The sequence below is a fragment of the Colias eurytheme genome, chromosome 27 (assembly GCF_061535395.1).
Source record: "Colias eurytheme isolate Ceu_HAF_F1 chromosome 27, ilColEury1 Martin Lab GWU primary, whole genome shotgun sequence".
Taxonomy (NCBI): domain Eukaryota; kingdom Metazoa; phylum Arthropoda; class Insecta; order Lepidoptera; family Pieridae; genus Colias; species Colias eurytheme.
This window is the reverse complement of record NC_143006.1, coordinates 5,210,548-5,232,470: the sequence shown is the minus strand read 5'-3', so window position 1 is coordinate 5,232,470 and position 21,923 is coordinate 5,210,548. Positions and strand designations below refer to the sequence as shown.

General features: G+C 31.7%; 1 protein-coding gene across 14 annotated transcripts in view; it reads right to left on the bottom strand.

The window, feature by feature from the left end:
* Nucleotides 1-21,923, bottom strand: part of LOC149896897 (serine/threonine-protein kinase MARK2-like) — a 162,413-nt gene that overhangs the window by 2,860 nt on the left and 137,630 nt on the right. For 8 of the 14 annotated variants that reach the window (XM_090117105.1, XM_090117106.1, XM_090117104.1 and 5 more), the window contains 10 exons: nucleotides 21,292-21,404; nucleotides 19,793-19,889; nucleotides 17,069-17,182; nucleotides 14,270-14,343; nucleotides 13,917-13,973; nucleotides 12,569-12,696; nucleotides 8,356-8,483; nucleotides 7,725-7,836; nucleotides 1,541-1,612; nucleotides 10-69 (listed from right to left, as the gene is read on the bottom strand). In XM_090117105.1, coding sequence (XP_089973231.1) covers nucleotides 10-69; nucleotides 1,541-1,612; nucleotides 7,725-7,836; nucleotides 8,356-8,483; nucleotides 12,569-12,696; nucleotides 13,917-13,973; nucleotides 14,270-14,343; nucleotides 17,069-17,182; nucleotides 19,793-19,889; nucleotides 21,292-21,404 — 955 coding nt within the window. Of the gene's footprint in view, nucleotides 1-9; nucleotides 70-1,540; nucleotides 1,613-1,939; nucleotides 5,051-7,724; nucleotides 7,837-8,355; nucleotides 8,484-11,063; nucleotides 11,256-12,568; nucleotides 12,697-13,916; nucleotides 13,974-14,269; nucleotides 14,344-17,068; nucleotides 17,183-19,792; nucleotides 19,890-21,291; nucleotides 21,405-21,923 lie in introns of those variants that run through there. The other 6 variants (XM_090117108.1, XM_090117100.1, XM_090117101.1 and 3 more) reach the window with 6 other exon arrangements.

Genomic DNA, 21,923 nt, shown 5'->3' with positions numbered 1-21,923 from the left:
AATAATTACCCAAGCAAATTTTGCGGACTAGCGCCTACCGCATGCTTCGGGGATGTACCATCCATAGGCCTAAAAACAGAAAAACATAAAAACTAACACTAGGGTGCTAGGGAGGGGCCGTCGATGCGTTGAATAGTGTTGTACCAAGCCATTATCGATTGTAACAACACATAATTTAAAAAAACTTCAATTATATTTATCAATTTTTTCTTCTTCGTGTCATAAATAATAATAAAATAAATGATATTGCGCCAATAAGCATGGTAATAGCTTGTTATAACATCCCTTGCGTAATGAAAAAAAAAACAAAATGTGTAAAACAAGCACACAGAAGCAAGCAAACTTACATACGGACAGTCACAAAACATGCCAGACGCGTCTACACTCACCTGTACTTATTAAAAACTTAATTCACCTAATTTAATGTTTGTCTCTGTCACTCTTAAACTAAGTTTTAAAGTGCGAAAGAGACAACAAAGCTTTTTCCTCTTAGCATACGATATCAGTATTATACTAAGAAATCATTATCTATTGTTTTATAATGAAATGTTTTGTTAAAAATGAAACCCTCAATTAAAAACAAATACGTAAAAATTTACCCTGACGCTTATGCTCATATAAAAACTCTTTTCTGGGACCTAGACGTATAAAATTTGCAAATAATATAATATAAATTTACTTATTCACAAATTATTCATAATAAATATTAAATTAAACTTGAATATCTAAACTTATTAATAAATATTAAATGTTATTCAAGTAATTAATGTTGTCAGTAAATCATGATTTCATGCAATCCACTTGAACGCAAGATCTCAACACACGCACACGGTTATTTTTTTTGTTTCAAAACTCCAAAAAGTAAAAAAACAAAATAAATAATAAGTATCTCGATAGGTTATTGACGAATGCAATCCAGCCGATGTATGTAACTTATATAATGAGTGCAAAATATATTTAAACAAAATAACTAAAGATATTGTAAAATTCAAACAAATGGCATAATATATAGATTTAAAACAAAGTTAAAATATGTATGTAGTTTCATTTGTTATAAGTATGTTATATATTGAACGTGACAAATTATTTATTGTGTAAAGTAAATGATGGGTTTTAATATAAATTTATTATAATAGAATACAAAATGTTTAAAAAATACATCTATATTACATGAAATATAATATAGATAATAATAATTAATAATAATTTCAAAATACAATCGGCTGGAACACAATATTAATAAAAACGAACAAACGGATTCTCAACAAGGTGCAATCGATACAATGTGGTTTACTTGTGGCTGTATACTAAAAATTATTGATTTAAAAATTATTTCCCCACAAAAAAAAAAAACAAAAAATCTTAAATATTCCATTCATCTTTGAATGTATTTTAAACTGAACTTAATGCATGAATCATCAATAAAAAAATAAAAAAAATGTTGCCACAAATGCCCCACACGAGATTAGACCATGATAAAAAAAACGGTTAGAAAACGGGTCAAATTAAATTGCAAAAAAAAAACTTCGCGTATGTATACCTCCTTTGTATATCCAGAGAGGAAAATATGCGCGGTTTCTGACGGCCAGTGGAATCGCCCAACACCGACAAACTGGTGGTATTTATATATATTTATAGCTAAAATATCATTGTTTTACATAAATATATAGTTTTATTTGTAGTTAACTGCATTAATAACCCATAACCTACGAAATATTGAGGTTATCCCTTTTTTAATACGTAATAAAAATTGCGAATCTTTATTCCTTACACTGAAAGAATAATATCGTTGCAAAACGAATAGAATTAATTATTATCATTGAAGTAAAAAAAAAAAACTAAAAAAATCCTAATCGATGAACGATTTGAACAATAAATTTCTAGAAACTCATAATGTACCTTAATTTAAGGAGAAGGCTCATAAAATAAAACACAGAAAAATATTCCAAAAAAACTGATTATTCTGAGTTACACATTCATAGTTTATATTGCTTTACAAACCATCTGCATTTACAATTTCACAATATCGAAAACGGCATTTTTTTTTATTTTTTCAACAAAAAAAAATTGTTCACATACATTTTGCTGTAAAATCGAGATTGTGAAATTAACAAATCACAATATAAAATAGCTAAATGCAAATAATAATACAAGCAGTGTTACAATTTAAAAGTTATCTTCGTAGAGATAGAAAATTAGTCATAGCCATTATGAATTTATTTTTTGTGTGTTTTTATGTGAAAATAGTGGAATTTTCGATCAACTAGAGAAACGGCTTAATTGTAAATATATATCTTTTTTATCGTTTATAATACCAGACTGAAGAACAAAAAAATATATGTACATATATAATAAAATGATAATACCGCCTTTTTTCTAAAAATTAAATGATGTTCAATCGAAAGTATTGTCTTTTCATTAGAGATGTCTATACTTTTTCCCTTATAAATTTTTTATTGCTTTTATATCTATATTCTGGTGAATAAAACATTATTTCACATAAAAACAAAATTAAAGAACTTTCTGCTTGATCACTTGAACTTGGACAATCTGACGGACGGATCGAAACAAAAACTTGCATATTATTTCGATTTAATTTAAACATGTAATAGCCATTGAAAATAACTCAAAAAAATTCTAAATTAATATACGTGCGTACACTCTATTGCAGTTGAAATACAAAGTTCAGTAAAAAATAAAAAAATAAATCATATCATTATATACTTTTAATCATATAAGCTCAACTGTCAAAATTAAGTTGTCTAATACAAATCAATCATAATTTTAAGATCAAAATTTAAATACTTTCATGAATACCGACTCATAATTTTTAAACCAAAAAGCACCTCGTTTTTACATAAATATGTTATACAATTTATGCATTACGAAAAAAAAAATACACTGCAAGCGAAACCGAAAAAATAATGAATTAGTAAATGAAATAAACATTGAAATCAAGTATTTATTTCTTACAGTTAGAGTTTCTATTAAAAACAAAGAGTTACGATGATTTCTATATATGTATATTTTTATGTACAAGATACCCTAAATGATAGTCTTATCTTATATAATATAAGGATGTCATTCACAAAATCTTATTACACGTACTTTATATGTACATTGATTGAAAATATATCTTTACCTAAAAGGGTAAGCACAAATACTGAGAAAAATACACGAAAAATAGTATAATTTTTTTATGTTCATCAATCAAAAATAATTTAGACGAAAATAGAAGTTAATATATTTTACTATACTTGCCCATTTTACTATAAGTGATTTAATATTAAAAAGATTTTTATTTATAATTTTTGAGGATCGATCTTTCAAAAAAACCAAAAAAATCAATGATCTTTATAATAATTACGTATTACAAAAAAAAACTGTATCACTATCAACCAAACAAAAAAATATATATATTATATGTATCATATAAATTTCTATTCGGCCCAAAACTAGGTCTATAGGAAAATAAATGGGGGTCTGCCCTAGCATTTCTTATAGGTAATACCTACTGAGTATTTGTACCGATATTGGGCCACGTCGTCTTAACACTACATACCGCTATCTCACTCAAAACTTTAACTATTATTAAAAAATATAGATATAGTCTACGTAAGTCCGATGCAGTCATCTGTTAATTAAATAATATGCTAACTTTTTTTTAATTATCTGTTATGATAAATGTGTCGGTCGAGACGTTTGAATTTCAAATTTGCTGCGCGCCATCTTTTCGCGCGTCAATGAAACGTGCGAAAGAGCTGACGCTCTACAAAATTCAAATCTTCCTATTCTCGTCCCAATCGAGTTCCACTACAAAGTTCCAAATTCAACCAAAAAGAAAAAAAAATGATTATATTTTTTGACATTTAAATGCCAAAACATTCTGTTGAATTCGAATCTCAGTCATTAGTTATAGGAGTGAAAAAAAATGAAATTACATCAGTAAAATAATGCCTAAAAAACTATTTCAATTAATTATATAATAAACATCAAACATACACTGTCTCGAATACATTTTGACGAACGAAAAAAATTGTAATTATTCTCTAATAATCATACAAATATGATTTGTGCTAGTATTGTGAACTAAATATAACCCTGGAATGTTAAAAATTCGTTTTCTAAAACTCGAATTCCTTAAGAGCTACGATGAAATGCGATACGCGACGGGACTAGATTTCTGCTACATATTATATCATTAGAACTATTTTGTTAAATCGTTTAAAAAAATAATTATCTATTTTTTTTTTGATGTGGACATAGAAAAAAATCTGTAAGTAATAGGAAGGCTATATCAAAAAAAAATTAATTTAACTGTTATTTTTTCACATTTTTTCAATACATTCCAATATAACTGTTCAATATATATGACAAAATATTATAAAAAAAATCTCGTAAAAATGTCGGTACACTAATTACGTTCTAATAATATAACATGTAGGCAAAAATGTCGTCGCGACAATAAAAAAAAATTAATGAAAACCGCCATCCGAACTCTCATGGGTTTTTCGTTCACACATCGTCTTACATCTAAATATAAAAAATTGTTAACAATTTCCTCTCTATTAATAAACAAATCTATTTTATATATAAAAAAAATGTTCCTGTTCAGCGCACTAAATGATGGCTCTCACTTTACCGCACTTCAATTGTGTACCTTATCGCATGTGTAATAAAGATCAATTTACTTCAACGCATAGAATTAACGAAAAAACATGCAATAACTCTAGTAATACTTGAAATTTCACCGCGTCTTTTGTATGAAGTGCGAAAATGAACAAACTAAAGAGGAAAGAGCGTAAAAAACATCAATTAAATCAGATACTGAAACATGGTCACGAAACGCGTATCCTTTATGATCCAAAAAGGTATGTTTCGCGATTGAATAATAAAAAAAAAATAGAAGAAACTCTTCATTGAAACACTGAACAGTAACAACCACACGTAACTATAAATTAAGCATAACAATTTTGCACATGTTCATCCTTCTCTACGCCGGCAACGTCGCCTCGACGACGCGGCAACGCCTCACGGGTTCTGATTCAACCTGCGTAGAACGGAACGGGTAAGCGAAACGACCAATCAAATCGAATCGCCCCCCTCTTCATCTCCGGCTCATTATCACCACCACTTTTTTTTTTCATTCTTTTTATTTAATTTTTTTAATAAAAAAACCGTTAAAAAATTCTCGCGCCGAAACATAGATAGATGCACAACACTAACTCCCTCCGTAATAAAAAAAACGTCTGACAAAAGGGTTGTGGAAAAACTATAAAGCTGCTAGAAAAACCGGTGAATTATCGACTGTAATTAGTAGAAGCGTACGGTTAGGTTAGTCGTCGCACTAGTCACGGGGATGCACGAATATCGATATTTTTTTTATTTTTTGCAAATCCGTACATCTCATACGTCGAAGAACCGGTAAATACTTACATCGATAAACTATAAGCGCTACAACAATAAAAGCATGGAGGCATTGCGTCTACGTATGCCTTAGCCTATGCCGAAATAATAAAAAAATATATAATATTATGTATAAACAGCGTTCGATATTTCGAACGGGGATAACAGCATGCTTGCTAATCACTAATGAAGGAACTTCAAGGCAATAATGAATGTGTATTTCAATCGTATTATATCAAAACGCTATATAGTAGTGTTGGGATTAATTATCGATAAACGTAAACCAAAAAAATCGTTGTGCGTACGTCACGGGAGATAGGTAGCATCGTGCATCCCCTGTATTGACGCGAGACCAAAAAAAAAAACAAACAAAAAAAGATGGAGCTCGGAATATTTAGAGGGAGACAATTTGAGCATAAATATAAAATTTTAATAAGTAATTAAACAAAGTAAAACACAAAACGATGACTTGTATGGCGAGACAAAAACGTATGGTTAATCCTTGGTGATAGTGACATATAGTGTTACGTTTTGTGTCCAATTCATTATTTACAAACAACAAAATATAAAGAAAAAATAATAAAGAATGCGAGCTTTTTTGAAAAAATAAAAAAAAGTCAGTCAAAGAAGCTCAACTGTTCTCATTCAACGAGTCTTTCCACAACCCTTTTTAAAGTTAAGAATTACTGCCATTTCGGCGTCAGTTTATTATTATTATTATATATTACATAATATGTTTACTGTTTATTGTGAAATGATCATGACAGTGCTGTAAGCTTGCTAACATTGAAGCGATGCGGTGAATGATGCATGAGTTTTGAATGAATAAATGACATTTAAATTCATAAAAAAAATCATAAAAAATTACAAAAATATATTTTTTAAATGTCATTTAATTAAAAGGTGATATTTTATTACTTAAATGAATAAGCTGAAGCGTTTGGTAAAATGAACGAAAAATGGTTTACACGAATTTTTATGTTTCGTGTTCCATTAGATTTAGGTTCATATAGCGCTGTCTCTGTCTTTCAATATGTATCTTATATAAGTGGGACAGAGACAGTTCTATAAAAATTTAACTTTTAAGTGTTAAGTGTCTATTTATTGACTGTTATTATAGTGTTTAGTGTTTATATAAGGTATTTTAGTTAAATCTGTTATAACATGTTTGTTTTTAGTGGAAAGTTATTAATAATTTATAATAATAGTGATTACAATAAATAATACAGTATATTTATGGTACCTAATAAATTACAAACACTTGTATTGTGTTAAGTGTTTTAGTGTACCTTAAAAGTGTTATTTTTTATTTTTTTTACATCTAAATGAGTATTTACAACAGTTATTAATGAAAATGTTAATCACAGTTAATTTAATTTTAGTGTTGTTAGTGACAAGTATTTTACAAGATGTGAATATAAGTTTTCATATGATGTTTCAATTAAATTTACAGTAATGAAGTTATTACATGAGATTATTAAATATGTAGATTATGTATGTATGCTAAAACATGTTTTTTTTACCATTTAGTAAATTTAATAAATTGTTATATTATATTAATTATTAATTCTAATTTAAAATATAAGACAACTGAATGATATTATGTTATTCGCAATGGCAAGTAATGCATATTGGTTAATAAAAATGTATTATTGTCTCAGTATAAAATGCTAAAATTTTCAACAAAACATAAACAAGAATAATTCATCTGATCATCTGTATGTGCATACATACTTTATTAATTGAGCCTAATAAACCGAATTATTTAAATTTTACTTTGGCGGAAACAAGACAAAATTAGAGATGATTCGACATGCATTATACAACTTGTAGAAATATAATACACTCAAAAATATTTCTATTTTCAATCTACAATGTAATAATGTAAAATTACAAGTGAGTTTTAATATAATAATATTACGTTTCTTACATATTTGTATGTCTATTTATTCTACATACGCAAACATATGGATATAATTTTAATACATATATACATTTTAATATTACCATGTGTCCGTGTCACTGTGTACATATTTTTATCTCTACTTTATTGTGTGTGTATCTATGTATCCCAGTCTATGCATGATATGTTCTATATAATATTATGTATTATGTACATATATGTATATTTTGTGTGTGTGTATGTTTATAATTTATATATCCCTTTACCTCTGTGTGTAAATGTATTTATGTTGAATATTTACATACACATATACACACGTACATGTACACACCCGTACACGTACACGTATATAATATACCCGTACATGTCCCCGTACGTCCCCGTACACGCATGTACGCGCGTACACAACACTCACCGCTTGGAGAACCGCGAGGAGAGCTTGCTGAAGAAGGACGGGCGCGCCTGGTGCGGCGAGCCGCCGTCGCCGTACGCGCCGCCCGCGCTGCCGCCGCGCGACCGCGTCTGACCTACAAGTTTTATACGCGAAATTTCATATTTGCACTCAATGTTCGTGTTTCAAGTGTCAAATACGTTGGAATTTATTGTAAGCGGGAGTAATTTGAAGGAATCGAGCGTAAATTCGTAAAAAAAATACTGTAAGAGGTTGAAATTGGATCGAATCGAACTCACTCGAGTGTTATTACTTATTACAAATACAAGAATAAATAGAGACAGTTAATTTAATTGTAAACAAGTGTTATTTTGCACATAAAGGCATAAAAACAGTTTTGTGTAACTTCAAATTACACTAAACATAATTTAATAATTTACCAGTCTATATTACGTAAGTCTGTTAACACTTAACATATATTTAAGGCATAAGTGAACATGTGTATAAATACACACGTACCTGTACATTTTACTATGCATTTATGTATACTCACATATACCCATGTACGACAAGCGTATACGTGTATCCACCTATACCTATACCTGTACCTACCTGTACCTGTACCTACCTGTACCTGTACGTATATAAAACTCACCGGAATGGAAGGTGGACCGCGACGGCACGTTCCGGGGGAACACGAGCGGGTTGGGGAAGTCGCGGCGCGTGGAACCGGCACCGCCCGCGCCCGTGCCGCCCGATACCGGTGTTAGAGATGAGTTTACGCTGTAAATATATGTTTATCGTGCTTTTGAGTATATTTTTTTACATTTCTATTATTTTTTTAAAGATTATAGGTGTTCATTTTCACATTTATATAGCTTTATTTCTGTTTATTGGTACTTTATTATATTGATAGTGTTTTACATTTTATTTTCATATTTATATTAGCTTTTTTTAGAGTTTATACATGTTTTTTCATGAAAAAAAATGAGGTTGGTGATGTTTTGGAAAAAAGTATTTCAATTACAATAATAATATGCACGTAGTTTTGAAATAATACAGTTGAAAGTATTTGATGAAAAATTATAAATACAACAGCGAAAATATTTTTCATGTATTTTTAAGGCTCGATAAGGCTGATAAATTTTAAGGTCTACCTCAGAAAAGAACGATTACAATATAAAATTTTTATTATGAAGAATTGATTAATAAATTCATGCATAATACTCAATAAATTCTAATGAAATAAACATTAATAAATAGGAGGTATATCATAATACTTATACTTATATTATAATAAAATATATGTTAATCGAATACTAAATATATAAAATCTACGATTAACACGCTACTACGCATGCTGTTATTAAGAAAACCATAACACCAACTAAAAAGCGGAATAATTGAGTTATAAAAATTATTTACATAATAAATATTGTGCATTGTAGTAAGAAATATTGTAAGTGTTCATATAAAAAAGAGCGTGTGTGCCGAGCACACGTGTCAGAAGTGAAACTTCTTTGGAGCTTCAATGATATCGACACCTTACTCCATGACGTGACGGTATTTTAATGATGCGACCTTGAAATTTTACTCTGAACGCGCGTAAAGAATTTTCACTTCAAAATTGAATATAAACAAAATTTTGACGAATAATTATTACAAAAAGCAAAAAACGCATTCGACATGGGCGTAGAATAATCAACCAATAACTATTGAATGTTTTGTCTCGTTTATTTAAATGTTAAGATACATACGAGTAATAAGGACAAATCATACAATAGATATTGGAGATTATCTGACAAAATTTCGACAATTTCCAATTGTTCCATGTTCAAAACAATCATAAAATATATAATAACAAACATTTTCTAATAATTGTTCGATTCAAATCGACAAAACAGGGCAAAAGGTGTCAGTGCATTTACGGTTATCATTGCGCATTAGGTATCAAAAGCAATTAAACAAATAAAAAAATATTATTTATGTCCAATACGCAATACATAACAATGAATATCAACTAAGTTCCAAGTCTATATAAGAAAAAAATGTGATCACAATTATTTATACTGGAAGCGGTTGTGGTAAAACTAAAAAGCACATAGGATTAATAATTTAAAATCTGCTATAGATATGAAAAATGGACTGAATAAACCCATCAAAATAAGAGTACGAGAGTGAAAGAGATAGCATGAGCTCTCAGCCAAACATCTGTCTTTTCAGATTAACAGAAAGAGATAGATAGATGTTTGACAGCTCTAACTCTTTCCACATTATAATAGTTTGTGTAATCCATTATTTATATCTATAAGAAACGCTATGTGCTCAACTATCATTGGTAACAAGGCGACAATTTTAAAATATGTATTTCAAATGGAAAAATAAATTAGAAATTAAAGACATTTCAATCCACATTTTAAACAATTTTTTTTGTATAACCCACTTTTTAAGTAGGTATACTCACGTATACATATGTACGTATACCTATGTATGTATATTTTATGTACATGTATTTATGCATATACCTATACATGTATGAACATGTACATTCGGAGATGAACTTGGAAATAAAATATCTTTAATTTCTATTTTACTAAACTATAACATATCATAGATCATAAGTGCATGAACCAGCACTAAAAAAATACGAATAAAGTAATTTACTAACAAAAGAAATCGATAAAAAAAACAACGCAGTGTTTTAAAGCACGTGTTTGAAAAACCATAAGCGTGTACACAACTCAATATAAAAACTAAGTAAGGGTAATATCATGGAATGTTTTATTGTAATAAAAATATGTAACAACATCTTAATTCATATAAACACTCATCCATTTTAATAATTTCGAAAACAAAATTAAATTGAAAACATTCCATGATCATTAAGTCATACAAAACAAGTAATTTGTGCTCTATTAAAATAAATTCCACGCTTTAGTGCTGAAATAACAAAATTTTATACAAATAAAAATTCCAATGGGACTTTTTACGTGACAAATACAGCTTTGAAACTTCACAAATACTTTTGTGAAGTAGAAGAAAAGTGGCCTTTGGGCTTAGATGATCTAAACACTGATAATACAGAAATTTAATATTGGATGGGAATGTCATGTTACATCAAGGCAAGTAAACTTACTAAAGTTTTACAAACATAAAACAATTTTGAAACCGCAAAAAATCCCATCCTACAAACGAAACAAATAAACAAAAAAAAAACTCAAAACGAATCGCTCGTAAAACGTAGCAAAATCAAAATGTGTGGCAAACTTCCCTACAAAGCTGAAACTAAAAAAGCACGCAAAAAATCCCAAACTATCGTTCGCTCTTACGAGCGTTCGAACCGCTCGTGCGTCGCCCGCCTACCTCTGTCTAGTGGCCAAGTCTCTCGCGGACGCGTTGTGTGGAGCTTCAGTGAGCGGTTGCACGCCCGCGCTCGACGATATCGACGCACTTTTGACGTGCGTCTTGGTTGTAGTCGTCGTGGCGACGGTCGTTCCGCCCGCCGCGTTCGAACCGTTCGCGCCCGCCGCGTTTTTGCCGTCCGACTGGGGGGCGCTGTTCGGACGCGTGCTGTTCGTTAGTTGCCGCGACGCGTTACGTTAACGTTGCATGTCGTATATGTATGTGTACGAATACGTATATATTATGTATATATTGGTGTATAGGTATCATGTAAGTTAACAGCTTTGTGTGTATAAATAAATAATATGGTCAAACAATGACTACTTTTTATTACGAGAAAGGTGTAATTTCAAAGAACATTAAACATTAAAAAAAGTAAGGAGTAACATAAAATAACTAGAAATTTTAAATCAAAGCCGTAAACTTACATGAACTCCATAACTTTTAATATATAATAAAAAAAAATGTACGTAAATAATGAATTTTTATTAACATGCTTTTGGAAACGTTAAATTTTTAATTCAAGAGAACCATACCATACAGTCAACCCTATATAAGAATGTGATAAATATAATATGTACAATGTAAATAAATATTCATTAATAATTATTGTTTTTTTTACCTACCTACATAAAAAATGCAATTATTCCACAATCTACATGATTTTGAATGATAAACAGAAAACAATGTGACACAGAACACATACTAATTATCCAATCAATGCTAATATAAGTCAGTAGATTATTATATTCGGTCAATTTGTCACTTATATTATTTATTGCTATGAAAATGTGTCAATGTGAATGTATACATGTGTATACAAACTACACTGTTCACATGCACATTGATCATGTGTGTTTGTAAAGAACTGAGCACCTGTATGTATCATGTGTATGTGTATATTGCTAAGTATAATGAACGTTATTTGTGTACGTGTACGGTGTATGATATTATAATATATCATGTGTGTGTTGCATGTATGTCACGTAGATGTACGCCATGTGTGTATACAGTGTACGTTGTCACGTATCATGTATAATGTGTACGGTATATGTAGCGTAACGTATCATTTGCGTTATGTGTATATCACAATGTGCGGTGTGTATATGTCATGTATAATGTGTAAGTTCACGTATTATTTACGGTAAGTAGATATACGTGTATACATGTGTGTATATAAACGTGTACGCTACATATATAAGGTGTGTGTACGTGTATGTACGTTGACGTGTATGTACGTGTACGTGTATGTACGTGTACGTGTATGTATGTACGTGTACGTGTATGTACGTGTACGTGTATGTACGTGTAAGTGTATGTACGTGTATGTACGTGTACGTGTATGTACGTGTACGTGTATGTACGTGTAAGTGTATGTACGTGTATGTACGTGTACGTGTATGTACGTGTACGTGTATGTACGTGTACGTATATGTACGTGTATGTACGTGTACGTGTATACTGACCCGGGCGCGTCGTGCGGCGGGCTGAGCTTGGCGGGCGCGTCGTGGTGCGCGCGGCGCGGCTGCGCGGTCAGCGTGCGCGCGCGCGCCTCCAGCTTCGGCGCCGCGGACGTCGGCCGCGAGCCCTGCACCTGACACACGTTCGCTGTTCATTATTTTATACTAGCGGCACAGAATACATAATAGTAGGTAAACGCTACAGAACGGACGCTCTCCGCCTCCCGCCAAAATTATATATAACGACACTCCATTTAACGTCAAACTCCGTATAACGTCAAGATTTCTCGACTTTGGTTGGTTTATATTGTTGTCTATACAATAATACACTCCATATAGCATCACGCTCACTCTAATTAACGACCACAATAAGACATTACAACTAGGAACTAGGACTAGGAAGTACTGACTAAGTTGCCGAAATCAATGAAAATGTAGTTTTTTACATTCTTTTTTACTGACATACCGAAGATTCTCAGAAATGCAGACGTAGAAAAATAAAGAAAAAATTCTGCATGCCGAAGAAGATGGACGATCTGCCAAAAAATTGAAGAAACCTCAATATGAAGACCTTGATCAAGCGATGATAACATGGTTTCATAGGCAATGTCAAAATAATATTCCTGTCTCTGGACCAATCATGTAATTTTCCCTTTCTCTCCATTTAACGACCACTCTCTATAACGTCGAAAAATGCACGGTCCCTTAAGTGACGTTATATAGAGTTTACACTGTATATAGAAGATTTGTTTTTATTGGTTCCCAAATAAACGTATTGTAAGCGAACGTGTACACAGGAAATAAATGTCCCAGGTAAGCATTGGCATAATTTATTCTAATTTCTGTCGTGTCCATTTGTAATTGTTGTACATATCTATACCAAAAATAAAATTGGAATGTTTGTTTTAATATTTAAATAAGGATATATACACCGTACATAATATACCAAAATAGTAATTTTTACAATTTTCGTCTGTCTGTCAGCCTGTTTGTTCCGGCCAATATCAGGAACGGCTGGAGCGATTTTGACGGGACTTTATAGACAGATAGCTGTTGTTATAAGAAGTAACCTAGGCTTTTTTCAATACCGATATTCCCACAGGAACATTAGAATTAAAAGAAAAAACTCATCCGCCCTGTTTTTTTACAGTACAAAAATTACGGACCTATTTTAATTTTATAAATATAAAAGAAACGAGTGCCCAGTAATCCGCTTTAAGTTCGAAGGATCAAATAACCAATCAGCTGGTATATATATATATAAGTATTTTCATGATGATTTTTATAGGCAGCACAAATTTGCAATATTTTGATAGATTATTGACATAAAAACAATATGTAAAACAAACTTTACCTGCATCTGCGCTATACGCGCTGTGTTCTCCTTGATAGACGCCGAGTCAATTGTGTTCTGAAATTTAATAAATAGGTAACATTAAAATCATTATTTTCATGATTAAAAAAAGAGAACTTCATTGCACTAAATGAAGTACTAACTATAGTTTAATTCAGAGCCTATTGTAATAAATGAGTACTGGTAAAACATCTTTAATATGTTGTCAAATTTAAAAGTACTAAGAAAACTTATACATATTTTTTTGTATATGAAATTCCTTTATTCAACTACCATCATCTACTACTACCTTTCTTCATTATCACAAACTCAATTACATATTTCTAGAATCGATAAGATATTTTATAAATTACCTGTCTTTTGAAATTGGACGTTGTCGTGGTGGCCGTTGATGTTGTGTTATTCGCGGCGCTCGTGGTTGTGCCAACTGTAACACCAAAATCAACATATTATACACTAAAAGAGTTCTTAGTGCAAAGTGCGTTAGTGACACTTCACTCACTAAGTGTAAAGTGTCACACACTAAGGTGTATAGTGTCACCCACACATACGTAGGCACATGACACATATATTATGTAATACACATTAAGGCTATGCTCATTTTCAGTTTCTGTTTAATTCAATATATCATAAATTACACATCCAAATTATAGAACTAAAAATACAAAAAAAATCTGTTTTTTTTCATACCATTTACACTATTAACTGTACACCTGTAAGTAGCAAAACTACAAACCTTATATGAACATAGCCTAAAGCGATAGCGTTAGCACCTGTTAGTCAATCCGTTTGCTCATTATTCACTTATTTATAAACAGTATTAGTTACAAAAACTGATCTCAAATACAAATCTGCATTGTTAATAACTGTGGAACGATTTGCCACCTGCCGTGTTCCCGAACAACTACGACATTGGGGCCTTCAAGAAAAGAGCTTATTTGTCCATAAAAGGCCGGCAAAGCACCTGTAACACTTCTAGTGTTACAAGTGTTTACGGGCGGTGGTGACCACTTAACATCAGGTGCCCCTTTGCTTGCTCTGACATAAAAAAAATATTAATACAAATAGTAGTTTTATGGGATATTTGCTACTATTATTTGTATCACAATGAAAAGTACATTTTATTAATTTTATTAAACAAGTATCAATGTCAGTACATTGATAGAAAGTCTAGCGACTTTCTTAGTAAGTTGTGCCTGTAGAAGCTGTTTAAAAGTCATAAATAATGAACAAACGACCACATTTGCTTGAGTAAGCATCAAACCACAAAGCGTGATGTTGTTATTAAATTAACACCCTCTCGAAAAGCTTTTTATTTAACGATTTATAAACTAAATATTATAACTTTTCCTACACTAAACTATATAAGCCTGTTACTTATAACCTACGTTGTAACATACTAATTAAAACCTATGATAGTACTTAAAAATTAATATATGTTAGACTTTAAGTGATGTATTAAAAATAATCTACATGCCCGTTTAACTGTGAGCTAGTTTTGTTAAAATTATCAAAATTGGTCCATCCGTTTAAATAGTTTTCACATAGGTATGACATGCTTATATTTAACTACACTATAGATTGTTCGTATACCGCATACTACCCGTTCATTACATTTTCTACGAAGACATGCAAAAAACAATTTAGAAATGATTTGATACAAATTTTCTTTCAAGTGCAGTGCATTTAAGAGAGGGTATTACAAATTTCATGCGAAAGTACACTTAAAAATAAATTAAACACAAAATCATGCGGTTTTCAACACAGTGTAGTCGTGAATTACAGTGATACCAAATCGCAAAAAGTGCTATACAGTGAAATTCTGTGTGTTTCTGACCCTTCAATAACATTCTTACATAAGTATTATGTAACTTAGTGTTACTTGATAAGTGTTAATCACAAATAAGACATTTATCAGTAAATTCTTATATTTTACCTGTATCTTTAAAACGTAATAATTTTCATGCATTTTCATACAACAATATTTTACGAACCACACGCAAAACTTTGACCCAAAAAAACCTATAACGTTTAACCCTCCCCTATTTTACCCTTAATATACATAAAATTCAATCTCTAAAACATAAATGCCCAAAACATATAGACATGCAAATAAAAGCTACATATACATGCAATATCGGGAATTGAAAAGATATGAGTTTTGTAAGGAAAATGAGGCAGGATTAAGCGTAAAAATGTGTTGCTGTTTGTAGATTTAATTTCTATATAAATATAATATAAACATTAATAAAACATATGATTTATAACTTTCGCTTACATCATAATATAACCTATAAAACGTGTTTTAAATATCGATAGTAATTATATACGTACAGTAATAATTAGATACATATTAGGTACATAAATATATACGTATACGATACACAGTATATACGTGAAGACGTACGAGATTGTATATATGTATGTAATCTGGATATCGAAGGTGTACGAAGGGAAATGGATATAGATACGTATAACTTATAAATGGAATAAAGAGATATATGTGTGGATATAGATATTATATATTGTAGGTGTTATGTCGTTGTGTGTATTCGGTTGTATAGGTCGCAAGATGTACACAAATATGTGGACAGGGTATAGGGTGTGTGCCGGTGTATAGGATGCACAATGTACACAAGTATATGGACAGAGTGTAGGATGTACAATGTAATATACTGTGTATATAAACTGTGGTGTACGATATAATACATACTGGACAGAATAAAAACATAAGTATGAACAGGGAGTAGGGTGTATGTCGACGTATAGGATGTAGGATGTGAGGCCGCCGAGGCTACACACAGAGATGTACATAATATGTGTGGGTGTGTGATAGTGTTTTACTTTACGTTATGTATACTATATACTATATATATGTATATACTGAGTAAATTGTTTGTAGTGTACAAGACGATATATATGGGACATGTTATACATGGTGTACGATGCAGGATGTACACATAAGTATACAGAGGGTATAGAGGAGGTGTATAGGATGTAGGATGTAGGTCAACGTATACGAACACGGTGTAGGACACAGGATATGTGTGGTGTGGTGTGGGGTGTGGGGGGGGGTGTGTGTGGGGATGTGTGGGGGGGGGGGGTGTGGGTGTGTGGGGGGTGTGTGTGGGGGGGTGTGTGGGGTGTGTTACCTTGCGCCCGCAGCACCTCAGCGCCGGAGGAGGCGCGGCGCGAGGCGGCGCCGGCGGGCCGCGCGCTCGCCGAGATGCTGCGCTGCACGCCGCGGTGCGACGGCGAGCCCGGCCCTGCCCACGCCCAGCGTTAGCGTACACGCCACACAAACCGCGCAATACGAGACACACACCGTACAAAGTACTCGTACGAGATACCGATAGCCAGTAGGTATAGTGATACAAGAAACCGCGCGAAACGAGACAGACATAGTACAAAGTACTTATACGAGATATGATACTACCAATAGCCTACTAGAAGACAAACCGCGTGAAACAACGAGATCTTACGAGTTGATACCTACAGCCTACTATAATATAAACCGCACGTAACAGATAGTACGAATTATACGAGATATTATAACAACAATTACATACTATGTATAAGACAAACGAGATCTTACGAGTTGATGCCTATAGCCTACTATACCACAAACCGCGCGAAACTTGTTTTAAAGATTTAAGCATACAAAGGGACATAGGGACAGAGAAAGCGACTTTGTTTTATACTATGTAGTGATTTACACAGTAGAAAGTCTTGAATGTTCATCCACATCCTACACAACTATTGACCGACGTATTTAGCTTTCGACGTACAAACGAAACCTTCATTAACTGAACAATTAAGTAAAGAGAATGCAATCGATGACAGTACACTACAGCACAAAGTTTATGGGAAGAGCGATAACATCCAGATAGAAGGGTAATAAGCATAATAACTTTTAAATATTACAAACTATGCACTTGAAAACTCAATGAGCTTTCAATAATTCATCAGAGACGAAACTTATTAAAGCGAAGATCAAAAAACACATTTAATAAAGCTTAAAACGGCTATTTCAACGTATCAACATAATATTAAAGAAAGTATGGAAAGTTCAACACTGCAAAATTGTCTAACAAAAGAAAAATATTCATTTTAGACAGTGATTTTTACAACTTGGACACTCACAAAACTACACATCCTGTATACAAATACAATTAACATAGAAAGAATAAAAAAAAACACGCTATACACAACACAAGTGCAACAATCAGGAAAAGTGTAAAAATCGTAAAAATACACATTCGAAACGTCACAAGGGTTAACACTGATTGGATAGTATATTAAGTAATTTGATATTCAAATACTTGAAGAAATGATAATAATAAAAATAACAACCTTGACCGTAGAATTTTATAATCAAATTTTATTCAGAAAAAATAAATACTCTATCGTTAACTCAATCTCGAATCATGTGATACGACTAATAATGACAAAAAAAACTATTTCGCGTTAATCCCAACGCATTTGACCTCTCCAAATAAATAAATTCCAACTAAACATAAACTGTGATCATATACGCGATCGTTAACGGGAACACACATCATGACATACGTATTGCGCGCAAAAAAAAACCCGCTTTAAAACCGTTAACGTTATTAAAGCCCGTTCTCAACAGCACTAGTTTGTGATGGGTGTACAGCACGATAAAGCACACATAATTGTATAGACAATAAAAATAATAAGCGTATAGATTTGCTTCGAACTAAATGGATATTCAAGTGAATAAAAACACAGATCATAGTTGTAACTAGATAACGCATGACCGACCGTACAATTTTTTGCGTCTAATTACAAAAAAATCAATCCAAAAACTTTGAAATACCTAATTAGATGTAAAAAAACATCCATAATCCCGTATCAAATTAAAAAATACAATGAACCTATAAGAATACGTTTCGTCTGTAAATTCGTATACAATATAAGAAATATTGAAGTTAAAGCGCTTGCCCTGTCCAGCTTAATTATGATCTGTGGTATTTATGCATGAAATCAACGATTTTGATGCAAATTGGACGATATTTTCGTCATTTAAAAAAACAATTATTATAATAAATTGGTAAAAATGAACAGTATTAAATTATCATAATTATTATATCCATTTAATTTGAAGCGAATAAATAACAAATGGACCTCAAATGATACTTCTATTCGCCTACAGTTTGTAGCCCTGTTAGGTAAGCTTGAAGCCCGATTAATAAAATCAATTAATTAATTTTTATTAAACCCCTAAGCGATATTACAATGCGAATTTTATTATCTAGTAATATTACTTATAAATGTAAGTTTGTAAAATAATTGTATGACTAGATTATCCTATGCTATATTATTAAATAATGTTTAACTTCAAAAATAAATGAAAATATACCTTATACATAAATAGACCTGACTTTGAATTAACGTTTTAAATCTCTCTTCGAAAATCCAAAATTAAAAACATAGAATTAATATTTTAAATAAAAGCTATCAAGATTACACAAAAAAAAGAATCCTTGAATTTAATCTAATAATTATATATTGTCTTAACTAGTAACTGTATTTTTATTTTGTTTGCATTAAATTTTATATAAATACGTATACTCCCCCGAGTATACAGATACGCGGGTATATACCCACGTCTTCTATATCCCTTCATAAAATACGTGAGTAATATGGTTTATAAACGTGCATACGTCAGTATATACGTGATTTACATCAGACCACATTTATGCGTTATATACACGTACATCCCCACGTATAACCCGCGTATATCCACGTATAACCACGTATAACCCGCGTATACCCACGTATAACCCGCATATACCCCGCATATACCCACGTATACCCCGCTTATACTCCACGTATACCCCACGTATACATACCGGCGTGTGCATTGGCCGCAGTCTGCTGCTGCTGCGGCGGCGCGGCCGCGTTGCGCAGCGACAGCGACGAGCCCGAGCGGCTGCCGTCCGACTCCGGCTGGAAATCACAATTTATACCATTGAGATATACATATGGAGACGACACCGCCTAAATCACTTATGTTCCGCTCAACATAAGCCATATGGCTTAACTGCACGCTCATTTTTTATTTTAAAGTGAAACGCATCAAATATGCCCTCGTTTGTGTTACGATATTGCACAAATAATACGGAAAAGTGACTAACATAACTTTTCATCGGTAAGTACCTAACTAGATAATAATTTTTAAAACTTAGTTAGAGCAAATAAAACCGGCCAAGTGCGAGTCGGGCTCGCGCACAAAGGGTTCCGTAGCAGCAAATATAATAAATTACAGTTAAATCAACCTATCTCAAAAACTATAAGAGATACTTTGATCAAACCAAAAATCGTTGAAAGAGTTAATTAGCATGCATCACCTCTATTTTTTTTAGAATTTTATACCCCGTAGTTATAAAAATAGAGGGGGGGGGACATACTTTTTACGACTTTGAGAGCTGATATCTCAAAAACCGTTCACTTTAAGAAAAATGTTTTTTAGAAAACTTTATATCATTTTAAAAGACCTTTCCATTGATACCCCACACGGGTATGTACATCGAAAAAAAAAATTTCATCCCTCAGTTACATGTATGGGGGGCCCCACCCCCAATTCTTTTTTTTACTATTTAGTGTCATATTTTTGTAGCGGTTCATACAACACATATTCCCATCAAATTTCATCACTGTAGTACTTATAGTTTCCGAGTAAATCGGCTGTGACAGACGGACAGACGGACAGACGGACAGACGGACATGACGAAACTATAAGGGTTCCGTTTTTGCCATTTTGGCTACGGAACCCTAAAAAATGGCGCACAGATTTTGTTCCTGGTGTCTCCTCCATACGTAGTAATATTATCTCAATGATTTATACACATCATTTAATTGAAAAAATCATAATAACACACTACTCATATCATTCAAAATATTATATTATGATAATGCGCAAAAGTAACATATTATTATGGACAACATGGTACTTGGCGCAAAATATTGTTAAGTTGCAATAATAACAGGCTCAGAATCAGGATAATAATTATTTAACACTTTTGCGTTTTTAATTATTTTTAATCATTCGTTAAAAAAATCTATCATTTTATTAATAAAAAACTTGTACCATTTAAGCAAGCTTATGGAAATAGTATATGTGTAACAATAGAAATAATCTTTTCATTTTAAACTAAGGTGATTTGCTATGTAAACTTAACTTGTTGTATACACTATATAGTATATACAACAAATTTGTTGCGGAATTTTTTAATACACAGACTGATCCAAAAGAAAGAAACCTAAATATGTATGAAATACGCATAAATGCCTGAACGAAGCCGGGGCAAATTTCTTGTCTAGATTTAAATAATAATATTAAACTACTCACATCAGTACTCTTTCTTCCAAGCAGGAGATACGTCGCAAAAACATCGTCGTATTTCGCCTCCGCTAGCGAATATTCAATCTCTTGCCTGTTGTACCCCAAACATACTAACGCCTCTGTAAATATTAAAAATAATATGTTAGAAAATATACTTTTATGTGGGGAACACGTGTTATTTCAAAATTATTTTAGAGTCTGAATTATGAGAAATTTAAAAGTATTTGAAAGTAGGAATCATTTTAATTCAAATCTCGATATACTTAAGTATACTTTTAAATAAATATTTACAAAATATTAGTTACCATTTTCATCTAACAATGTCTTAATAATAATAATAATTACAATTTGAATTTGATTCAAAATACATAATATCGACACAAGATTTGAAAAGGAAACATGGGTGTACATTTCCAACTAAATATTAAAAAAAAATTAATTACTTTATTTGTTATTGATTCACTGTGAAAAAATGTTTGTTTCTCTGAGAATTTTTTTAAAGAATAGAAATCGATCACGATTTGGGATTCGAACCCGCGTCTTTCGCCTTTGTAGTTTCTCTTATGAAAACACTTTATCTTTCAAAACCTTATTAAAATTAACATTTAAGACACATAAAAGAAATACCATAAATTCTA